Consider the following 23,680-nt stretch of genomic DNA (forward strand, 5'->3'; position numbering starts at 1 on the left):
CCGGTAATGATGCTTTATTCTCCGTGCGTTCGTTTGCTCCGAGAGATCTGGTTCTCTCAGTGGGAGAAGGATTGAGTTCTGAACGAGTCTATGAAGTGTGGTAGTGAAGCTTCAGTGCCACAGTCTGATGCCTCGGGCGTGACGGGTCCCGGTGGATACCTGTTAGCTTTTCACTCTTCTGTCTGACTGCTAGTGCTGCCTTAGACTGAGATCCAATGAAGATGAAAAACTAGCACATGATGCAGTAGTGACCTCATTTTAATCAAAACCACCACTAAATATTCATTCATTCATTTTCAATGCCAATTCATCCAGATGAGGCCCCGATCCCTGATGCCCAAGGAATACAACCCCAGAAAGAGCTCCAGTCTATAGCAGACCAACAAATACTTACACATTTACTCACTTATTCATACTTAGGGACAATTTAAACCAGCCAGTCCACCTACCTGAATGTTTTGGGAAGCTAGAGAAACACGTAGTACCTGTAACCCCATACAGACGATAGTAGACCAGACAAACCCCCATAAACAGTGAGCAGAAGTGAGAAACAAACCTAGGTCATTAGATCCCATGTTGCTGTGCAGCACTTACAAACATTACTTATTCATTCACAATTCCTGATCAGGGGTGCAGTGAGTCCAGCATACATGTAAACACTGGACGCAAGGCAGAAATACACCACGAACACATGGCAACACATACAGTGTATCACAAAAGTGAGTACACCCCTCACATTTCTGCAGATATTTAAGTATATCTTTTCATGGGACAACACTGACAAAATGACACTTTGACACAATGAAAAGTAGTCTGTGTGCAGCTTATATAACAGTGTAAATTTATTCTTCCCTCAAAATAACTCAATATACAGCCATTAATGTCTAAACCACCGGCAACAAAAGTGAGTACACCCCTTAGTGAAAGTTCCTGAAGTGTCAATATTTTGTGTGGCCACCATTATTTCCCAGAACTGCCTTAACTCTCCTGGGCATGGAGTTTACCAGAGCTTCACAGGTTGCCACTGGAATGCTTTTCCACTCCTCCATGACGACATCACGGAGCTGGCGGATATTCGAGACTTTGCGCTCCTCCACCTTCCGCTTGAGGATGCCCCAAAGATGTTCTATTGGGTTTAGGTCTGGAGACATGCTTGGCCAGTCCATCACCTTTACCCTCAGCCTCTTCAATAAAGCAGTGGTCGTCTTAGAGGTGTGTTTGGGGTCATTATCATGCTGGAACACTGCCCTGCGACCCAGTTTCCGGAGGGAGGGGATCATGCTCTGCTTCAGTATTTCACAGTACATATTGGAGTTCATGTGTCCCTCAATGAAATGTAACTCCCCAACACCTGATGCACTCATGCAGCCCCAGACCATGGCATTCCCACCACCATGCTTGACTGTAGGCATGACACACTTATCTTTGTACTCCTCACCTGATTGCCGCCACACATGCTTGAGACCATCTGAACCAAACAAATTAATCTTGGTCTCATCAGACCATAGGACATGGTTCCAGTAATCCATGTCCTTTGTTGACATGTCTTCAGCAAACTGTTTGCGGGCTTTCTTATGTAGAGACTTCAGAAGAGGCTTCCTTCTGTGGTGACAGCCATGCAGACCAATTTGATGTAGTGTGCGGCGTATGGTCTGAGCACTGACAGGCTGACCCCCCACCTTTTCAATCTCTGCAGCAATGCTGACAGCACTCCTGCGCCTAGCTTTCAAAGACAGCAGTTGGATGTGACGCTGAACACGTGCACTCAGCTTCTTTGGACGACCAACGCGAGGTCTGTTCTGAGTGGACCCTGCTCTTTTAAAATGCTGGATAATCTTGGCCACTGTGCTGCAGCTCAGTTTCAGGGTGTTGGCAATCTTCTTGTAGCCTTGGCCATCTTCATGTAGCACAACAATTCGTCTTTTAAGATCCTCAGAGAGTTATTTGCCATGAGGTGCCATGTTGGAACTTTCAGTGACCAGTATGAGAGAGTGTGAGAGCTGTACTACTAAATTGAACACACCTGCTCCCTATGCACACCTGAGACCTAGTAACACTAACAAATCACATGACATTTTGGAGGGAAAATGATAAGCAGTGCTCAATTTGCACATTTAGGGGTGTAGTCTCTTAGGGGTGTACTCACTTTTGTTGCTGGTGGTTTAGACATTAATGGCTGTATATTGAGTTATTTTGAGGGAAGAATAAATTTACACTGTTATATAAGCTGCACACAGACTACTTTTCATTGTGTCAAAGTGTCATTTTGTCAGTGTTGTCCCATGAAAAGATATACTTAAATATCTGCAGAAATGTGAGGGGTGTACTCACTTTTGTGATACACTGTACATACACACACACTGACTCGTATCAATGTGCAATTTAAAGAAACCAATCCACTAGTGCCTGCAGCAGACAAATTGGCCACTGAGTCTGCTGGATGGGAAAAAGGCCAGACTAAGTGGGTTGGGTCTTCAAACTCTGTATAAGGACCCTGGTTAGCAGACCGAGATGCAGAAGTGGATGAGCCTCATGTGCGAATCCACGCACGCGTGGGCACAAAAGAAGGGGTTAAGGGACTGCGCACACGTCAGAGGGGGCGTGAGCAGGCGAATATACTCACGCAATCAGGAGAAAAAGCGAGAAAATCAGAGCACCAAAACAAACTAGGTGCTGTGCCATCAAGTCATCTGTACATATTGTCTTTATGGTTATTATCAGTACTGAAGTACTGGGGGCGAATAACTTTTGAAGGTGTTTAAGAGAGACCTACTGGTTCCCAGGTGGAACAGTGGGATATTCTGCTAGCACACCAGCACCGAGATTCTGAACTCCTCGGTTCAAAACTCGGCGTTGCCACCGGTCGGCTGGGCACCATTGGCATAACTGGCAGTGCCTGCTGGGAGGGAATGACCAGAATATGTGGGCGGGTTCTTCAAACGCTGTGTAAGGACCCTGATTGGCGGATAGAAGCAACTGTGCAGAGTGCATGGGTGGAAAAGTGTTCCGTTAAGGGCTGTGCATGGGTTGGAGGAGGCGTGATATAAAAAGAGATAACTGAGATACTGAGATCATTTTAAAGGAAAAATGTTCTTATAAAAAGTTTATATTCGAACATTTATACATTTATTTTCACACGCTGCTTTATTATGTTCAGGCTGACCGTGGGTTTGGCACAAGGCAGCAGCCCAGCCTGGACAGAAAATTGCACTAACTGCAATTAGAAAAAATAAAACAGTAGTTTATGTGCCTTGAAGGAAGCACATGGTGGCCCTGACCCTTTTAGTCTGGTAACTGTTGTTTTGTCTGAGGAAAAAATAGTCAACGGGTCAGAATACGCATCAACAAAAAAAGAATACTGTTGTGGTGCAAAGACTCCAATCTCTGTCACCAGACTATTAAACTAATACAACAACTATTAAAGAAAAACTCCAAAGACTGGTTTCTGTTAAAAGAGAAAAGGGCTTAATACTTATTTCAGGTTCTGCTCATAAAGCATCAAACCTGGAACCTGGGTACAGATCCAGATCAAACGCGAATACAGTGTTTTTAATTCTCATTTTTATACAGTCCCTGGGGGGAGGAGAAAATCACCCCCCAACCCCACCCCCTTTTATCTTACATAATAATTTTCAGGTTAACCACAATTATATCCAAAACTAATCAAAAGAATGTCTCGGACACTCTCATCCCCTAAGCATTTCATTTAAAACTCACTGACCTTCTTCTAACACAAAACTGTCCAGTATCAGAAACTCTTTTATTCTTTTATATAAGGGCAGTTGTAGCCTAGTGGTTAAGATACTGGTCCAGTAATTAGAAGGGTGCCAGTACAAGCCACACCACTGCCAGGTTGCCACTGTTGGGCCCTTGAGCAAGGCCCTTAACCCTCAATTGCTTAGACTGTCTACTGTCGCAGTACTGTAAGTCGCTTTGGATAAAAGCGTCTGCTAAATGCAGAAAATGTAAATGTAAATGTATTCCAGACCTAAGAAAGTCCTCACTCCGAGTCTAAGCAATTCTGATACTATTTCATACAGAGTTTAACTATAAAAACTATAATAAAAGGAATTTAAAAATAATCTTTTTAAGGAAGAAATTCTGGAAACCATTTTCAAATGACCACATCAATATAATGTGTTAAAACCCTCTTACCACACACAAAGTCTAGGAAGCTTTAAATATTTAAACATTCATTCACTGTTTGTCTTACCACCTCTTATTCACCATCACCATCTTATTCAGGGTCATGGTGGGTCTGATGCACTGGATGAAAGGCAGGAAACACAATGGACAGGTCACACATAAACTACTACATAGGGGAAGTACAGTAGTACCTTGAAACTCAACCTCAGTTGGTTCTGGGAGAAGGTTGAGTTTAAAAGGCATTGAGTTTCAAGGTATTTTTTCCTATAAGGATGTATGGGAAACCTGATAATGTGTTCTATGGTCCTGTGGAACTGCATATATTTCATTATATGAATAGACAGCTCGGTGCATTGGAAACTTTTCTCCAACCATAATGAATTTTTGGTGATATGTCTAATGTCCAATATAATGTCAGGTCTTCGTATTTTCCAGAGTGAGGTGGAACAAAGGCATGTCTGGGATATGCTACTTAGTTCCATATTTAGTGTGTTAAGATGAGGTCTGATACAGGAGCTGAAAGGTGGGATGCCATTTGGTTTGCTGTCGTACAGAGGAGGGTATGGTGGATTAAAAGTCTGAGTATAGTTAGGATTGTTCGGGTGGCTTTTTAGTTTAATTGAGTATTTGAGGGCTAGATTCAGACGTCTTTGTACATATTGTCTTAATGGTTATGGCTATTTTATTAATATCAGTACTGTATACATACTTACTGAGTAATGAGGAAAATGAAATCTTCATGTACAAAGCTTAAATGTAAACATTTGTTAATTAATTTTTTACAAATTGCTTTATTATGTTCAAGGTCACAGTGGGTTTGGCCCAAGAAACCCAGCCTGGACAGGACTTGTACTAACTGCAATTAGAAAAAAATTTGGGTCACGGTGGGTCTGAATCACTGGGCGAAAGGCAGAAAACACTCTGGATAGGTCACACATTCACACAAAAACTAATACATAGGGGAACTTTAGTACAGTAGTACCTTGAAACTCAGCCTCAGTTGGGAGTTCTGGGAGTGGCGTTGAGTTTAAAAGGTGTTGAGTTTCAAGGTATTTTTTTCTCTATAAGGATGTATGGGAAACCTGATAATGTGTTCCATGGTTCTGTGGAACTGCATATATTTTATTATATGAATATTCTATTATAAAGTGTTCCAACCCAAAAAAAACAGTTTATATTGCAGAAAAAATATGTAAGATGAATTATTTGTACTTTATAGTGTCATTATTTAATACATTTGTGTCTTTTTGGCTCTAAAGCTTTGTTAGACTCTGTCCATACACATTAATTTTACCCCTCCCCCATTTGTCACATCAGTCTGTGAAAAAGCAAACTGAATTACTAAGTAAAAACAAGTCAGATTGATTTATTGGAATCAAATCAGGGAGCTGTGTTCTTATCTATGGTAAAGATTCATTCATTGATTTATGGATTTATATATTATGGAAATATTTAGGAAACATACAATATGGCCACCAAGATGAAAAACAAGTGGATTAAATCCCTAATGGAACAACACACGGATATAGATTTGCTCTCAATTTAAAGAAGAGAAGCTCAGGTAAGCAGCGGTTATGATTTTATGCTGATGTGGTTGATCTGGGTCATGCACACACATCAGGTTTAAGGGAAACGTCGAGTTTAAGGGTACAAATTTCTCGATAAAGGACGCTGAGTTTCAAAGATTTCGAGTTTAGGGGACGTCAAGCAGTGGTTATGATTTTATGCTGCTGTGTGGTTGATCTGGGTTGCGCACACACGTCGAGTTTAAGGGAAACGTCGAGTTTAAGGGTACTTGATGAAGGGCGTTGAGTTTCAAAGATTTTGAGTTTAGGGGACGTCAAGTTACAAGGTACCACTGTAAGTTACAAGGTATCTCCAAATAACCTGAGTGCATGTTTTTGGACTGTGGGAGGAAACCAGAGCTCCTGGAGGTAACCAGCTTGGACACACAGAAAGGACCTGGACCGCTTGACCCGGGAATCAAACCCACAAGCATGTTGTTGTGAAGCAACAGTGCTACCCACCGAGCCACCGTGCCGCCCCTTTAACACACCAACAAATATAAAAAAAGTCCTGACTTATTTTATGAGCAATCCTATAGCGCTGTCAGATAATACTTCTGGAAATAGAGTTCCTGACTCATGAAGCCTCAGGGTCAAATTTTGTCCATGTTAAATCACAGGAATATACTACACTATAAGCCACGCACTGGCACGATGAGGGTCGAAAATCACCACGAGACCGTGCCTGTTTCTTTCCATTCACTCCAGATGCCAGGATGACAAAAGTCGGTTCATGATATGGCAGAGCAATTCCCTTCCTGTGACAGCATGATGTAAAAGCCAAGATCTCCGAGACAGAGGTGAAGGAATATCAACCCAGAACAATCTGCATAATCGTCCCGCCTAGAACGATTACTCTTCATGATAAATGCATTCTGCTTTCACACACACACGCTCACACACACTGACAGAAACACACACACGAACGTTTATTTCCAAGCTTTGTTTTCTAATACGGGTACATGGAAGCCATGCTGATTTAGCAGGACACCTGTGGCGACTGCATTATCATGTCTGTCACCTCATTTTCTTTTTGGCTTTTCTGACTCCTGGTTCTCTGGTAGATATAAGATGACACTAACCTTCTGTGCCTGTTAACCTGTTGTCTAGCAATTTCAGCTAAAATATAAGCAAACAAGAGTTTAAAATACAACCCCAAACCAGAAAAAGTTGGGACAGTATGAAAAATGCAAAGAAAATAAAAATGCAGTGTTTCTTACATTTACTTTGACTTTTATTTGATTGCAGACAGTTTAAACCTGAGATAGTTCATGCTTTATCTGCTCAACTTCATTTCATTTATTAATAAACATCCATTCCTGCATTTCATGCCTGCAACACATTCCAAAAAAAGTTGGGTAATGTGGTGAAAAAACTAAATAATGATGTGATTCCAAACAGGTGATGTCAACAGGTGATTGTAATCATGGTTTGGTACAAAAGCAGCATCCAGGAGTCATGTTCAGGAGTCTTTGATGAGCAAAGATGATCAGAGGTTCTCCAGTTTGTCAACAAATGCGTGAGAAATGTTTAAAAACAATGAACCTCAAAGAAAGATTGGAAGGGATTTGCATATTCCTCCCTCTACAGTGCTTAATATCATTAAACCATTCAAGGAATCGGGAGGAAATTTAGTGCGTAAAGGCCAAGGATATTTAATCCCTCAGACGGCACTGCATCAAGAACCACCATTCAACAATATATATATATATATATTTATATAACCACATGGGTGAAGGATTACTTAGGCAAACCTTTGTCAAGCACTACAATACAGAGTTACATGCACAAATGCCACTTAAAACTTTATTATGCAAAAAAGAAGCCTAATGTTGACCATGTCCAGAAGCGGTGTCAACTTCTCTGGGCTCGGAGGCATCTAGGATGGAACATCACACAGTGGAAACGTGTATTGTGGTCAGATGAATCAGCATTCCAGGTCTTTTTTGGAAAAAAGGATGCTGTGTGCTCTGGACCAAAGACGAAAAGGACCATCCAGACTGTTATCAGCATCAAGTCCAAAATTCAGGGTCTGTCATGGTATGGGGCTGTGTCAGTGGTCATTAACACTTGGCAGCATTAATGCAGAAAAGTACATTAAGATCTTAGAGCAACATGTGCTGCCTTCAAGACATCATCGTTTTTAGGGACGTCCATGCATTTTTCAACAAGACAATGCAAAACCACATGCTGCACACATTACAAAGGCATGGCTGTGGAAGAAGAGGGTATGGGTACTGGACTGGCCTGCCTGCAGTCCTGACCTGTCCCCAATAGAGAATGTGTGGAGAATTCTGAAATGAAAAATGCGACAACGACGACCCCGTACTGTTGCACACCTTAAGACGTGTTTGCGGGAAGAGGAGACAAAATAAAAGCTGAAACACTAAATCACTTGGTCTCCTCGGTGCCAAAACAAAAGTGTGGTGAAAAGGAATGGCAACATTACAAAGTGGTAAGTGCTTTACTGTTCCAACCTTTTTTGGAACGTGTTGCAGAACTGAAATGCAGGAATGGATGTTTATTAATAAATGAAATGAAGTTGACCAGACAGAACATGAAATATCTCAGTGCTTTTTTTTATTATTTACATTTCCCATGCTGTCCCAACTTTTTCTGATTTGGTGTTGTAACTATGTCTGTTAGAACAGGCCAGAACAAGGCTTTAGGAAAGGCTAGCCGATGCTAGATTGCTGCTAAAGGGCACCCTGCACCGCAGCCAAATCCTATTACGCTCCACATAGATGAAATCTGATTCTTTACCCCATGAGGCTTTCAGATCGTTCTTCACTGTCAGAGCAGATAGGAAATAACAGGCATGATATCTGTATTTGTATTTCAGAGCTATTATGTGACGCAAAGATTTTTATGTTTTATTTATTTTTATTAACAGCTAGTCACGGCGGGATCGGTTCTACCAGGAAGCACAGAGCGCAGGGCAGGAATATCCTGGACAGGACGGAATTCTATTATAGGGCTTCAGTACAGTTGTTTTTCTCCAGAAAGTGAATCCAATTTTTACCCAATTGCGTTATGCTTCCTCTTTACTGGTGCTGACCCCTGCCCCGATTGAGGAGAGCGAACTGACATGCCCTCTCCGACACGTGTGCAGTAGCCGACGTGTGTCTCCGACGTGTTTCTCTTTAAATGTGATGCAGCTCTCTTTGTGACCCCACTGCAGACAGTTAAAAAACACAGCCATAGATTACGGGTGTGTGATAGTCTCAGCTCCCCCTGACCAGCATGGGGTGCAATGCTAGCAGCATGGTTCCGATAGGAGGGAATCAGAGATGACTAGATTGGGAGCAAATGGGGAAAAATGCATATTTTATGTTGCCCTAAACACGACTTTTTCCTGTGAAATGTTACATTTGCACTTCAAACTAATTTTCAGCAGCCCTGAACGTAAGACTTTTGGATGCAAGAGTGAATTTCATGCAAGGCAACAGCTCGTTAATCATTAATAACTGAGGAAAAAACATTCCTGCTCAACCTCACAACCAGCAAGAACCTGTCTAATCAAAGCAAAAGGCCTGGTACACATTAACATGGATCTATTTAAATATGCTAATCTTTTTCTGCGAGTTGCTATTTTTGCATCACTTGTTCACTTTTCAGTGTGCATTCATCAGAGAATGCTGTTTTTGAGTTGTAGTATGAACAAGTGACTACGGAGCCTTTCTATGATGCCCATATGTGATTTTTATTTTATTTTTGAAATGTATTTTTCCCCTAATTTTCCTCCCAATCCAGACGTATCCAATTATCCGATTGTAATTCGCTCCTATTGCTGATGACCTTTACTCCTGACTGAGGAGAGCTGTAACTAACACACACCTCCTCCAACACGTGTGCAGTAGCCCAGCGTTTCCCAACCTTTTTTGCACCACGGACCGGTTTCATATAAGATATAATTTCACAGACCGGTAGGGAGGGGAAAACGAACTAAGTTTGTGAGGGAGTTGCTCACAGACAATGTAAAATGAGCTTTTCTTGCTGTAACGAAACACTGCTCCCACCTAGGAGTGACAATAAGACAATAACACCTAAAAGGTTTATAACAGCCAAACCAGTTAATTGAGCCAATCTTCAATTTTCTGCTAAATAGTGCACTACATAGGGTGTAAAAGCCAGTACAAATGTAGTACAGATAGAGAAAAGAGAACTGCTTGGGATGTGGCTTATTCCATGTGGCTGCTGCACCAAAACAACTACAAGTAGTAGAGATTACAGAGTTAGAGATGCAGGCCTGAACACGTCCTGGGTGATTGGTAACTTTTGGGAAATAAAAACTGTTATGTAGCTCTAATGTGAATTTTCAGTCTAAGTCTAAGCTTGCTTTTCAGTATGTAAGTGTAAGTCTCAGTAATAAAATGAAGTCTGCAAATATAATCACAGTGATGATATAGTAAAAGGTCGGGCTTAGTGTGTCTTTCTAAATGTGATGCAGCCCACAGTGGCGCTGCTAGCGGCATGATTCCAGGGGGAGGAAATCGGAGATGACTCGATTGGTAGCAAATTAAGAACAAAATTCTGTACTCATAGGGCAGGCATGTCCAAAGTCTTCTGTCTTAAACTGCATTACTTGTGGGCCACCAGCACAGTCAAAAAAAAAAAAAAAAAAAAAAAAAAAAAGATGAATGAAATCACGCAAGCGCTTTAACGAGTATCTCCATTGGGTGCTAGACCTGTCCATCAAACCGCATATCTCTGCCTCCTTCCCCTCCGCTACTGTTTGAGAAAGAAGCTAAGCTTGTTTGCTGCGTGATGTTTCATCTCTACAGTTTATTCAGGTTATTCAATCACATGGTTGTAAAAATGATTTATATTTGTGATGTTTGTAGTGTTTTAAAAACGAATCTGTATGTAATATTTATATGGACTAAGCGCTTACATGGACAGTATTAATTAACACAATTGAACGTTTTATAGCTACAGTCAATAACTTGATTACAAAGTAAAGATATTGTCTGGAACCCTGACAGTTTCAGGTATTTATAGGTGTTTAAATGGTAATGTAGAACAGTATTTCCCAGTCATGTTTCTGCACATTACAGTATTAAAAGGTTTTCTTAATAGATCTATGAAATGATCGTATCTGTGTTTTGATGCTTTATTGATGCACAATATTAGATCAAAGTATTTTGAAAAGCATGATTTCTGAGTTAGCCAGATAACAAGCACAGTGTCATCTATTGTTCAATATGAACATCTTTTTTTTTCTTTTGTCTTATGGTTATAATAACCATATTGGAAATTCTCCAAAGGTAGCCATGCATTGTTAGAGTTTAAACCCTCAGTGCTTGCCTTTGGTTGTTGTGAAAATAAAATGATTAAATGAGAATGAAAAATAAAAAACTGTTATGTAGCTCTAATGTGGATTTTCAGTTTAAGCCTAAGCCTGCTTTTCAAGTGTAAGGCTGAGGGTCAGGGCTCTGTGCAGACCACTGGAGTCTTTAAACCAAGCTTTTCTTCAGGCTTTTGGTACCCAGCCATACAAATGCTCTTTGACTGAATGGGCACAAATTCCTACAGACATCCAACTATATATATAGGTCACCATAAATCCAGGTATGTTGCTAGGTATGTTGCTAGGTAGAATAAAATCATGCAAAATAATAATTTTAAAAGCAAATAAATCAACAAATCGGATCTGCTTACCTGTTTGGCCCCATCCCAGTGAGAGAAATGCCCTGAAATAAAAACAGAAACATTAAAAAGGGATTAAATCACAATACATTCTGTCAGTACCACAAAAGATAATGACAAGACGATAATGCAGTTTCATAACAGCAACACTCAATCTGTTAGTACTGCCTGAGCTCAGATGAGCTGACTCAGTTGCATTATTTGTGAGATAATTATATCATTAGCTTTAGGCCGGACTGCGGATCGTAATTAATACAGATTTACAGAATCTCACACACTCAGCCGGGTTCAGGGGAGCAAAAACGAGTTCTTGATGGTTATATAACGATGCACAGCGGATCGAAGCGCGTTTTCAACTGATGATGTGGCGGAATTGAAATTCAATAAAGCGAACGCGGTGAAAACGAGCTGTATGTTGTATGACACCATAAAGACAGTAACGAGGATGGGATTCGAACCATTTGATAGTTATTTGTCCTGCCTGAACCCGATGGTTCCTGGTGGAACCGGACTTGCTGTGACCCTGACCAGGATGAAGTGGTTGATGAAAATTAAAACAATAACATATCCTACAATAAACAATATCCTAATATTGTGTTGGTCCCCCTTTTGCTGCCAAAACAGCCCTGACCCGTCAAGGCATGGACTCCACTAGACCCCTGAAGGTGTGCTGTGGTATCTGGCACCAAGATGTTAGCAGTAGATCATTTAACCCCTGTAAGTTGTGAGGAGGGTCTCCATGGATCAGACTTGGTTGTCCAGCACGTCCCACAGATGCTCAATTGGATTGAGGTCTGGGGGATTTGGAGGCCAGGTCAACACCTCAAACTGGTTGTTGTGCTCCTCAAACCATTCCTGAAGCATTTTTGCTTTGTGGCAGGGCGCATTATCCTGCTGAAAGAGGCCACAGCCATCAGGGAATAGCGTTTCCATGAAAGGGTGTACATGGTCTGCAACAATGCTTAGGTAGGTGGTGCGTCTCAAAGTAACATCCACATGGTTAGCAGGATCCAAGTTTTCCCAGCAGAACATTGCCCAAAGCATCACACTGCCTCCGCCAGCTTGCCTTCTTCCCATAGTGCATCCTGGTGCCATGTGTTCCCCAGGTAAGCGACGCACACGCACCCGGCCATCCAAATGATGTAAAAGAAAACATGATTCATCAGACCAGGCCACCTGCTTCCATTGCTCCGTGGTACAGTTCCGATGCTCACGTGCCCATTGTTGGCGCTTTCAGCGGTGGACAGGGGTCAGCATGGGCACCCTGACTGGTCTGCGGCTATGCAGCCCCATAAGCAACTAACTGTGATGCACTGCGTATTCTGACACCTTTCTATCAGAACCAGCATTAACTTCTTCAGCAGTTTGAGCTACAGTAGCTCGTCTGTTGGATCGGACCACACGGACCAGCCTTCTCTCCCCATGTGCATCAATGAGCCTTGGCTGCCCATGACCCTGTCGCCGGTTTACGACTGTTCTTTCCTTGGACCACTTTTAATAGATACTGACCACTGCAGACTGGGAACACCCCACAAGAGCTGCAGTTTTGGAGATGCTCTGACCAAGTCGTCTAGCCATCACAATTTGGCCCTTGTCAAACTCGCTCAAATCCTTACACTCGCCCATTTTTCCTGCTTCTAACACATCAACTTTGAGGATAAAATGTTCACCTGCTGCCTAATATATCCCACCCACTAACAGGTGCCGTAATGAAGAGATAATCAGTGTTAAAAAAGTCAGTTGTCATTTGTTTAGTCGGTTGCTAATGCTCATCTCACTTTGCTTTACTGCCTCCGTTGTTAATGCTGCTAGCCAACTTGGTAGACTTGAGTATGCACAAAAACGAGATGCTGAAGGAAGACAGGAAATACGCTTGCTTATACGTTTGCACAGATACCAGCGAGTAAAATCCCGGCTCAACATCATCTTCCTCATGCGTATAAACAGTGAGTGCTGTAACGTGTGTATGGTGTGAACCGGTGTATTTACATGTCAGTGTGGAAGCAGGAGGCGAGCGGAACTCTTTTTCATGCCTGTTTAAACTAACAGGATTACACTGGGGAATATGTGACCGGGACAGAGCCTGGCTGAACCACCAGCAGCTGAACATGGAGAATTTAGCAAGTACTGCCAAAATCTAAATAATAAATGTCCTTTTATTTCTGAGGTAGGTACAAACCATGCCAAATAATGCTTATTGTGTAAAAAAACTGAAATGAAATTTGAAAACAAATTCAACATTATATAAATAAATGAAAAATACAAATAAAGAAAGTATCCTCACATAAATAAATTTGGCTGGAAAATCCCCTACCTGGCAACTTTGTGAAGTGCCATCAACCAGGCGAGGTGAATAGCGCCAGTGCCCTCTGCTGTTTAAAGTGAATATTTATTCATCTTAAATGAATAACCGATTCGAATTGTTGCACATGTGCACCGATTTTTAACTGTCTTGTGGTGCATCATTACATCCCTACACGGTAGCCAATTAGAGTCTACTGCAGGCACTGCCACTTCTGCCCGAAAAAAAAATAAAACAACTGTTGGTTGGAGATAAGGGTATTCAAATGGGTCAGAGACAGTTGTAGCCTAGTGGTTAAGGTACTGGACTAGTAATTGAAAGGTCGCTGGTTGACCACACACTACTGCCACACTATTGCCAGGTTGGCAAGGCCCTTAACCCTCAATTGCTTAGACAGAATACTGTTACAGTAGCTGTAAGTTGGAATGGGGCTGGTTGCACCTAGTTACTGATACAGCAGGTATAGCCCAGAACCTGCAAGAATGATTCTTACTCATTTTTAGCTGGCATGCTAGCGGGTGGTGCCACCTCAGCCAATTGGTTTGAATGGCTTGAGCCTAACTGTGTTAGCTTAGTAAGCAGAAACTGCGGTGACATAATTGCTGTCTAAGCAGTGCGTCTAAATAACCTGCCTCATAAATTCAATGTCTTATTAGAATCCTCTTTACTTAGGCAGCTCACTAGGTTTTCAGACAGACCCAATGACTATAAAATGTGTTTGTTTATGCATTTTCTCCCAATCTGGCTTTGCCACCCTGTATGAACAACAAGCCAATCGTTGTTTATATAGCTGCCCAGCCCAGCCGAATGGCAGTTTCGAACCGATGAGTTTGAAATGTCAGCTCTGGTGTGCTAGCACTTTTAATAATGGATCAAGTGTGTGACTAAATTCCCACATCCATTCCAAAATCGTCTTGAAGGTCTTGCCACTAGGGTGGAGGTGATGGCTTGAATATATGTGCGAAGAGGGAAACTCCATATTAATGTGCATGATTTGGAATGGACTGACCAACAAGCTCATGGTCAGCGTCTACATACCAAATCTCCAGCGTGCAGTACAAACTGGAAACCTGACCATACTACCAGTGTTACACATTATAAACCTCCCCCATATCCATAAACTAAACACAGATCCGGAATATGAAGTTAAAATGAGGCGAATATGACGTGTGGCTGCATCAGATGTCTGATTCCATTCATAACATAATCAGTGTGTAGGTGTTTTCCTGCTCCACTCTGACGGCTAGCATGAACTGAACTGCAGACTGGCACTAAGTGAATCATCAGGTACGTGAAGGATGTCGGCAGTTCCCAGGAGGCTCGGCGTGACAAGAGGCTTCTGATGAGATCAGAGAGGAGTAACAGGAGCTGTCCAAGCCACTGAAATGTCACAGGACTGAAAGGAGCTGTCCACTGTGCTAAAATGCCACGGCCTCACTGATACCGCCGACATTGACCACAGAGTCGGGGGAACGGCTGTATCAACACAGTCTGTCCTATCATAGCAGCCCTGACAAAAGCACTAGCGCATACAGGAACTTTATAGTGGTAGACAGAAGGATTTAAAGCTTTTTAGATCAGTCTGACAGCTACTGTATAGCACAACTGCACTTCCTTTTCACTTATTTTCTCCTTTATCTCCAATTCTAGTCGTCTATTTTTTTTTTTCATGTACAACCCCGATCTGATCAAGGAGAGCCAGATGACCACACCCCCTCTGACATGTGTCCAATCTGCGGCCACTTCTTATCACCTGCATACAGAGAGACATGCTAAGCTCCATGTGACCCTCCTGAGACTCAACCAATTCCTGATATCTCATATCGCAGAGGCAGAGGGGAAGACCTTCCCTTCCCCACCCAAGGAGGATGGGTGGGGGAATTTGTAATTTTAAGGACATTTTTCCCTGTCACTGTCACCCTTCGCTTGCTCACCAGGGGTTTTTGGTCTGTTGGTCCTGGATACTGTGATGTTGCTTTGAGACAATGTCTACTGTAAAAAAGCGCTATACAAATAAATATGACTTGACTTGACTTGTTCAAACACAGCCAATTATGTTTCTGTCTCTGCTGAGGATCAAATACTCCACAGTGGTGTACTAGCACGTTTAATATACAGTGAGTTTTAAACCATATACTCATAACTGAGCTTTCCAGGGACAAGTAACTCTTAATTTGAAGCTGAAGAGCTACAGCAAACATCCTAAACATTGCTGTAATTAACATTTCATCAACAACATTCTTAAAGAGTATAGCTAATACACTAGCATTCCTGTCAGCTAGAATGAGTCTAACTATGTTCTTTCATCAACAAGGAGTTTCTGCCTACAGAAGTGTACATTTTCGGCATTTAGCAGATGCTTTTGTCCAAAGCGACCTACAATTATGACTGAACATGATGAGGGTTAAGGGCCTTGCTTAGGGGCCCAACAGTGGCAACTTGGCAGTGGCAACCTTCTGATTACTAGTCCAGTACCTTAACCACTGAGCTATCACTGCCCATATCACAGTAGGACAGTGGGAGATTAGTGGTTAAGGTACTAGACTTAAGCTCTGCTACCGGCAGCCTGGACACCTACATGGAGAATGATTAGCCCGTCTGTCGGGTTTGATGCCAGAGGGGATTCCTCATTACCGATGCAATTACGACCTCTGCTGGCTGATTGATGTTGTCTGCACAGGGACAGGGGGTAAACGAAATCGGTGTGTGACTCTTTGTACACGAGGCCGAGCTCGATATTAGTCATGACTCAGAGTCAGAGTGAAGGTCAGCAGCAGTAAAGAGGAAGCGTAATGCAATCAGGTAATTGGATATGACTAAATTGGGATGAGATGCATAGAAAAATGCAAAAAAAAGGTGCTAGACTTGTAATCTGAAGGTTGCTGGTTCAAGTCCCACCACACAAACATTACCTGAGGTTTTGATCAATGTCTGGATCAATTCTTACTCTGCTATATGAATGGCTGTTTGGATAATTACATGAACAAGCACGTGTACGGGTGTTCCCAATAGTGGCCGAGTGGCCGGTGACTACTGCTTTTACAGTAGGATGCTGTGTAAGACCGGACATTAATCCTGAGAGAGCAGTAATCACTACCCTCTTTTGTACTCCAAACTTCCTGTGATTGGTTGATGTTGCAGTGATTGATAGGAAAGATAGAAATGCTATTCCTTCTCCCCAAAGAAGAGAGGCAACTGTTGATTTACTGACCATGGTTGGCTATGGTATCAATTGGGCTTAAACTGACACCTTTAGACATTTACATTTACAGTTTTTTTGCATTTAGCAGACGCCTTTATCCAAAGCAACTTACAAATACAGTGACAGTATACTGTCTGAGCAACTGAGGGTTAAGGGTCTTGCTGCAACTTGGCAGTGGTGGGGCTTGAACCAGCAACCTTCTGATTACTAGTCCAGTACCTTAACCAGTAGGCTATGGCTTGCCCCTTTAGACACTTTGGTTCACAATTAAACGACAATTTGCATCTGAAATTCAGCAGCCAATGCCAATGCTGAAGCACAATGGCTTATTAACAAAATCTTAATAATAATAAAACTGTAATAAGTGCACTCAGATGATGCAGTGGACACTTCTGTACAGCCGCCTCAGGCTTCTAACCAGGGTCCTTACACAGCTTCAGAGACCCCACCCCTTTTTTAGTCCGGTCTTTTCCCAAGCAGCTGGTGTGCTAGTGGAATATCCTGCTGCACCCCTGCACCTGGGTGCCCAAAGATTTTCATTTCATGGCTTGCAGAAGGCTGCTGGTTGAGTCCGTGAGGCTCAGTGTGAGACCTCTACACTGATCACAGCTCTGAAAGAAGAAAGTGGTGAACATGTCCGGATCAGGCTGGGACCTTGGCAATGTGCCGGCCCTGGAATGAAATAATCTGGTACTCAGTAGGCTGTGACTCACTCAGGTTGTGTCTGGCTTGCTTATTTGGTACAGCGTGTCTACTTAAAGGATCTGTCAAGTCCAAGGGCTTCAGTAAAACAGACATGAGAAAATATGCAGCTTTGAACAGAGCTTTATTCTAACAACAGCTTTTTATGTCTGAACATTCAATCATTTGGTGTAATGGGCGCACTGTTACATTAGCGTGAGACTAAATGGGAAGAAGAAAGTCCGAGCCTCATCCGCTCGTGTGGTGTACATCGTCTCCTGTATGATTGCTCGTTTGGAGTTGGAAGAAAAGGTCAGATATGAATCACTCAGGTGAAACGGCCCGAGGATGACGGCGTGCCATTAAAGCAGAACTTGACGAATAAGCCTCTTAGCGAAAGTTAAAAAAATAAAACGTCCTAACAAGAGCCAGGCCATTTCAGGAGATTGGGATCATAAATCTGCGCAGTTATATTTAAAAAATCTTAAGTGCATTTCAATAAAGCAAAGCAGTTAAATCCGCTCATATTAGCAGATTATTTTGGCCCAGATAAAAGTCCAATCAGTGTGGATCATTGCTCAAGTCTGCCAAGATGTTCTGCAGTCTCACAACGGGCTCGAGGTTAAACCTGCCAAACGATACTGAAACCCTGCCACGGACGTTTGTTTAAGCATTCACACCCCCCCACACACACTCCCACGTTCACTAGTGAAAATGCATCTAGTTTGCATTTTCCGTGAGTTTAAAACAATGTTTATTACGAATCACATAATCAGTGTAACGATTTAAGTGAAAACATACATTTCAGATTCCTGTCGTATTTGGCGCTACTAAAAAGCACGTGAGCAAGTGTGAAACTGAAAGCAAAAGCTTTTATCCAAAGCGATTTACGATCATGACTGAATACAGTTCAAACTGAGGGTTAAGTGCCTTGCTCAAGGGCCCAACAGTGACAACTTTGGTGGGGGTGGGGCTTGAACCGGCAACCTTCTGATTACTAGTCAAGCATCTTAACCGCTGAGCTTCCACTTCCCAATCATGTAAAATCCATTGTACAGAAGTTCAGATTCTCCTCCATTGATGCACAAGCTCAGTCGTCAAATAAAAATACAAAACAAGCCGCTCAGGTGGCGCAGCGGTAAAGTACGCTTACGCACCAGCCTTGGGGTTTCGAATACATCGTATCAAATCTCAGCTCTGCCTTCCGACTGGGCTGGGCAGCAGCATGAACACTGATTGGCTGTTGTTTAGGGTTAGAGGGTAAAAAGTCGGATCATAGTTCCTCATAACTGGTGCGACTGCGGCCCCTGCTGGCTGACTGATGGCACCTGCACAGGGCTGAGGAATAATGCTGATGGGGGTGTGGCCCTCCATACACAGTGCTCGTCGGTGTATGAACTCGACTCGTGCAGGTGAAAAATGCGGTCTGTACTGACTGTACGTGCCGGAGGGGAGCGTATGTCAGTTGAGAGGCGTCCTCAGTCAGCGATGGAGGGTCGAATCAGTATAGAGGACGCAATCAGGGTAATTGAACACGACCAGATTAGGGGAGAAAAATTGGGGGGAAAAAGGAAAAGAAAAAAAAAAGAAAAACAAAAAGAAAAACAAAACAAAAAAAACATTAATTTACTTCGACTTTTATTTGATTGCAGACAGTATGAACCCAATTTCATATTTTGTCTGCTCAACTTCATTTCATTTGTTGATATACGAGGGTTCTTCAAAATGTTTCCACACTTAATAAACTCTATTGATTGAGAATTTCTAAAACAAATGACATTACTTTTCTACAGTCACCTTCCGATGCATTTTCCCAGTGTTGTTTTTAATGCCATCAGCAAAAAAAGTCAGCTGCTTTCACATCATCACATGAAAGTCTTCTTCCCGTTAAAGCTTCTTTAAGCGTCCAAAAAGGTGGAAATCAGATGGCGTGTCTCAGACACGACCAATTACAACTCCTTCCACCCTCACAGTTTCCAATAAAAATATAAAATTGTGGAAACTTTTTGAAGATCCCTCATACATGCATTTCTGCATTTTAGAAGTTGGGACAGTAAAGCATTTACCACTTTGTAATGTTGCCAGTCCTCACAACACTTCACAAAAGTCGTTTTGTCACAAGGTTACCAAGCGATTTAGTGTTTCTGGTGTTATTTTGTTATTTCCTCCAAACATGTATTAAGGTGTCCAACAGTACGGGCTGTATTATATTTTGTTTTAATATTCTCCATACATTGTCTTTTGGGGACAGGTAAGGACTGCAGGCAGGCCAGTCCAGTACCCGTACCCTCTTCTTCCACAGACATGACTTTGTAATGTGTGCAGTCTGTGGTTTTGCATTGTCTTGTTGAATGTCTTGAAGATGTACTCTTCTGTATTAATGTAGTCATCACAGAAGTAAATGACCTTTGCCAAGGGCACTGACACAGCCCCATACCATGGATCTTGGCTTTAAGACTTGTTGCTAATAACAATCTGGATGGTCCCAAAAAGATCTGGAATACTGATTCGTATAACAACAATACGTTTCCATTATGGAAAGACTCACTGTGGAAAGACTCATGGACACAGTCTAGGAAACAGTCTTTTTTTGCATTTTCCATACTGTCCCAACCTGTTGTAAAGATGGTCATGACAAGCATAAAGGAATTGTAAAATTCATGTACATTTTTAAAAGAACATTTCACTCATATTTTATTCTGATTATACGATTTATAATGAGCAGCACTGTATTAAGTAAAAAAAATATAGAGTTAATTTGACATATTTTACCTCTGACTTGTATACCTATACCCCCACAGTATGCCCATACTCATATATACCCTCAACCACAAATACACACCAGCACACACCCACAAATACCCACCCCCACATATACCCTTCAACAGCCTTTAGAGAGCTAAGATTTTGCACAGAGCCTAAATAGACTAAATAAAGTTAAACTTTATGGTCATAACTATGACATTATTAACCTATTGGTGAGGAAATCTTAACAATTAGACCTGTCACAGTTATTACATAACCAACACATTGATGACCATCATTTTGAATTGCACTCTCCACTGTAGCACACACACTTATTCTGATTGCAGAATAATGCCCACCTGCTATGCCATTATAGCCAGTAGGAGGAACGGAGGTGCAGAGCGTGTCGGCGGCGCTTCCAGTCTCTAAGTCTAATCAGTGTTAATATGCTGCAGCTGGAAGAGCCTTTTATATCCCTGCTTCATTTGCCTCTTCACGGCGGGCTCATTGGCATTGTGCTGCATGGTGTCCGTACTGTTCGACGCCTGCACGTTCTGCATGGCCGACCCTTATGTTTTCACTTTTATAAATACCAGCTTTTTGATCTTCTTACCAAGGACCCCAGTCTGTGTTGTGGAACCTCTCAGCCATCATGGTGCAACCACCCTAAAATCCTTTTGAGCTGAGCCCCACAGATGAATCCACACACTGGAGTGGCTGCTCCGCTCTCTCTCCTGTCTTCGATTTTTTTTTTTTTTCAAAAATGCCAGTTCATACACTGGTGGACCGAGTAGATGCTGTTGTGGTAACTCAGTTTTCTAATTTCCCTACCTTCCTTTGTGCTCTCTGTTTTGCTGAGGGCTTATCGCCAATGCCCTTATGGGACGAGTGCATGACAACCTGTGTTTTCCGACATTCGCTGGGGACAACATAGGCTTATGTCCCTGTTCTTTGCTGGGTGGGTTTTGAATATGATACCCCCTACTACACTAAAGCTTTAGGCTGTTTGTTTATATTTTGTTTATGCATTTTCTTTGCACTTTTGTCAATTAAAAAGGATTCAGGGTGATTAACAATTATCACAGATTCTTGATTTTATTGCATTATGAAACTGTCCCCATTACCCTACTAATTGTCTTAGAAATAAAGTTTATAATTAAGTATTAATCATGTCTATAAATGGGTGTTTTTTTAATTATGACATTAATACCAGCAGTATATTTCACAAGAGTGACATAACCTCAGCAAAACTGACTATTATTTGTTAATTACAATCATTCGTATGGCAATTAATCACCAACCAATACACTCATTGCATTGTCTGCTTAATTTCAGCTAATCAGGTGTGTGTAGATGGCTCGTACCTACTCCCCCACTTCTCTGGATGATGAGGGTGGCTTCGGTACCCACAGCGCAGTCCTTCAGGATCTGTACCACCTGTGAGTGGTTGAGGCCCTGCATGCCTTGCTGGTTAATCTCCACTATCAGATCTCCTTCACACAGACCCGGACATCCCTGCGGCTCCAAAACCTAAACATCAGCAACACAATCAATAAGCCATTACACAGCCTACAACAATGTTTAAAACACAACTGGATGAAGCGGCTAGAGCAGGTGATCAATTACATGCTGTGGCTGACTGCAGATAAGTTATTTTTAAGGGAATTTACAAACCCTCCAACACGTGTCCAATCTGCAGCACCAGTCGCATTGCGAATGGAGGGCCATTCTAAACCCAACCCCCCTTTCTGTCTAACCTTCCCTCCCTCAAACACAGCCAATTGTTTTGTGTGGACGTACGGCCAGGTGGGTGACCGGAATGTAACAATGGCAATGTTCATAAATAACAGTTCACCATAGGATTATGTTTTCTAATCTTCATCGTCTTTAGAGTTATTTTGTTAAACGAAAATAATCCATCTATCTATTTAATCCATTCATTCATTTATCCATTCATTTATCCATTCATCTAACCATCCATCCATTTATTTATCCATCCATTTATCCATCCATCCATTTACCCATTCATTTATCCATCCATTTATCCATTCATTTATCCATCCATCCATTTATCCATCCATCCATTTATCCATCCATCCATCCATCCATCCATCCATCCATCCATTTATCCATCCATCCATTTATCCATCCATCCATTTATCCATCCATCCATCCATTTATCCATCCATCCATTTATCCATCCATCCATTTATCTATCCATCCATTTATCCATCCATCCATCCATTTATCCATCCATCCATTTATTCATTCATCCACCCATCAATCCATCCACCCATTCCTCCATCCATTTATTTAACCATCCATCCATCCATCCATCCATCTGATTCTATGCTGCATACATAAAACATTTCACTATTTCTATACAGAATGTAAATTATTATTATTATGGCAAAACATATTTTTATTAATACAGTATGTTTTAAAATAGCCAACATGTTTGGTACTGGGCAGGTAATTGGAAGGTCAAGCTTAACTACTTCCAGGTTGCCACTGTCGGGCCCTTAAGCAGCTCTTAACTCTCAAATGTTTGGATTGTCATCACTGTAAGTTACTTAGATTACATCTGTCAAATGCCATAAATGCATAAAAGAAATTAGTGATGAAAGGATTAGGCTGGATTACTTTTTGGAAATGCATTCTAAGCGTACCTGAGCCTCAGCTCAGACCTGAGTCCACACACTGACTCATCCTCACTAAAGACTCTCTCTGTAAAAGGTAATGGCTTTTGGTTTCTTTGGTTGCCATGGCATCTTCCTTCTCAAGTCTCTTATAGTTGCCATGGAAAATTCTTGAGCTTCTTTAGTCATTCTTTTTTTTTTTTTTGCTGGTTAGTCTCCATCATTTCTTTCTGTAATCTGCACTCTTTAGTTTCATCTTGAGTCTTTACTTTTGCTTCCTTTGAGTTTTTTTTTTTTTTTTGTTCCTTTGCTGTGATTTTTCTCTCTCAGGCTTAGACATGTTTTCCAAAGCCTTCAACCAAACACCGTCAAGCAGAGTTGATAGGGCGCTGTGAGTGTTCCATCTCAGTTGTTTATGAGTCCTGCATCAGGCTGCTGTTCATTTCTTGTTTTTTTCTTTTTTCTCTCAATGTAGTCATATCCAACTACCCTGGTTATATCTCTCCTCCCCTGCTGCAGAACCCTACCCTGACTGAGAAGGGCTGCACCTAACATACGCCCCCATGTGTGCAATTGCAAACCGCTTCTTTGCCCCTGCACAGTGGGTTCACACAGAGAGCAGTATTGCGTACAGAGTTACGCACTGCTCTCCATTATTCACCATCTCAGTGGAAGCACCACCGACCAGCCAGCAGAGGCTGCAACTGCAGCCGCGATGAGGAATCCCCTCAGCCCTCCCACCCTGCATATA

General features: G+C 42.0%; 1 protein-coding gene across 5 annotated transcripts in view; it reads right to left on the reverse strand.

The window, feature by feature from the left end:
* The window catches only part of magi2b (membrane associated guanylate kinase, WW and PDZ domain containing 2b), a 194,455-nt gene that overhangs the window by 39,118 nt on the left and 131,657 nt on the right, over positions 1–23,680 (reverse strand). For all 5 annotated transcript variants that reach the window (XM_063000734.1, XM_063000732.1, XM_063000733.1 and 2 more), the window contains 2 exons: positions 21,655–21,820; positions 11,373–11,404 (listed from right to left, as the gene is read on the reverse strand). In XM_063000734.1, coding sequence (XP_062856804.1) covers positions 11,373–11,404; positions 21,655–21,820 — 198 coding nt within the window. The remainder of the gene's footprint in view (positions 1–11,372; positions 11,405–21,654; positions 21,821–23,680) is intronic.

Source organism: Trichomycterus rosablanca, chromosome 8 (genome assembly GCF_030014385.1).
Source record: "Trichomycterus rosablanca isolate fTriRos1 chromosome 8, fTriRos1.hap1, whole genome shotgun sequence".
NCBI lineage: Eukaryota > Metazoa > Chordata > Actinopteri > Siluriformes > Trichomycteridae > Trichomycterus > Trichomycterus rosablanca.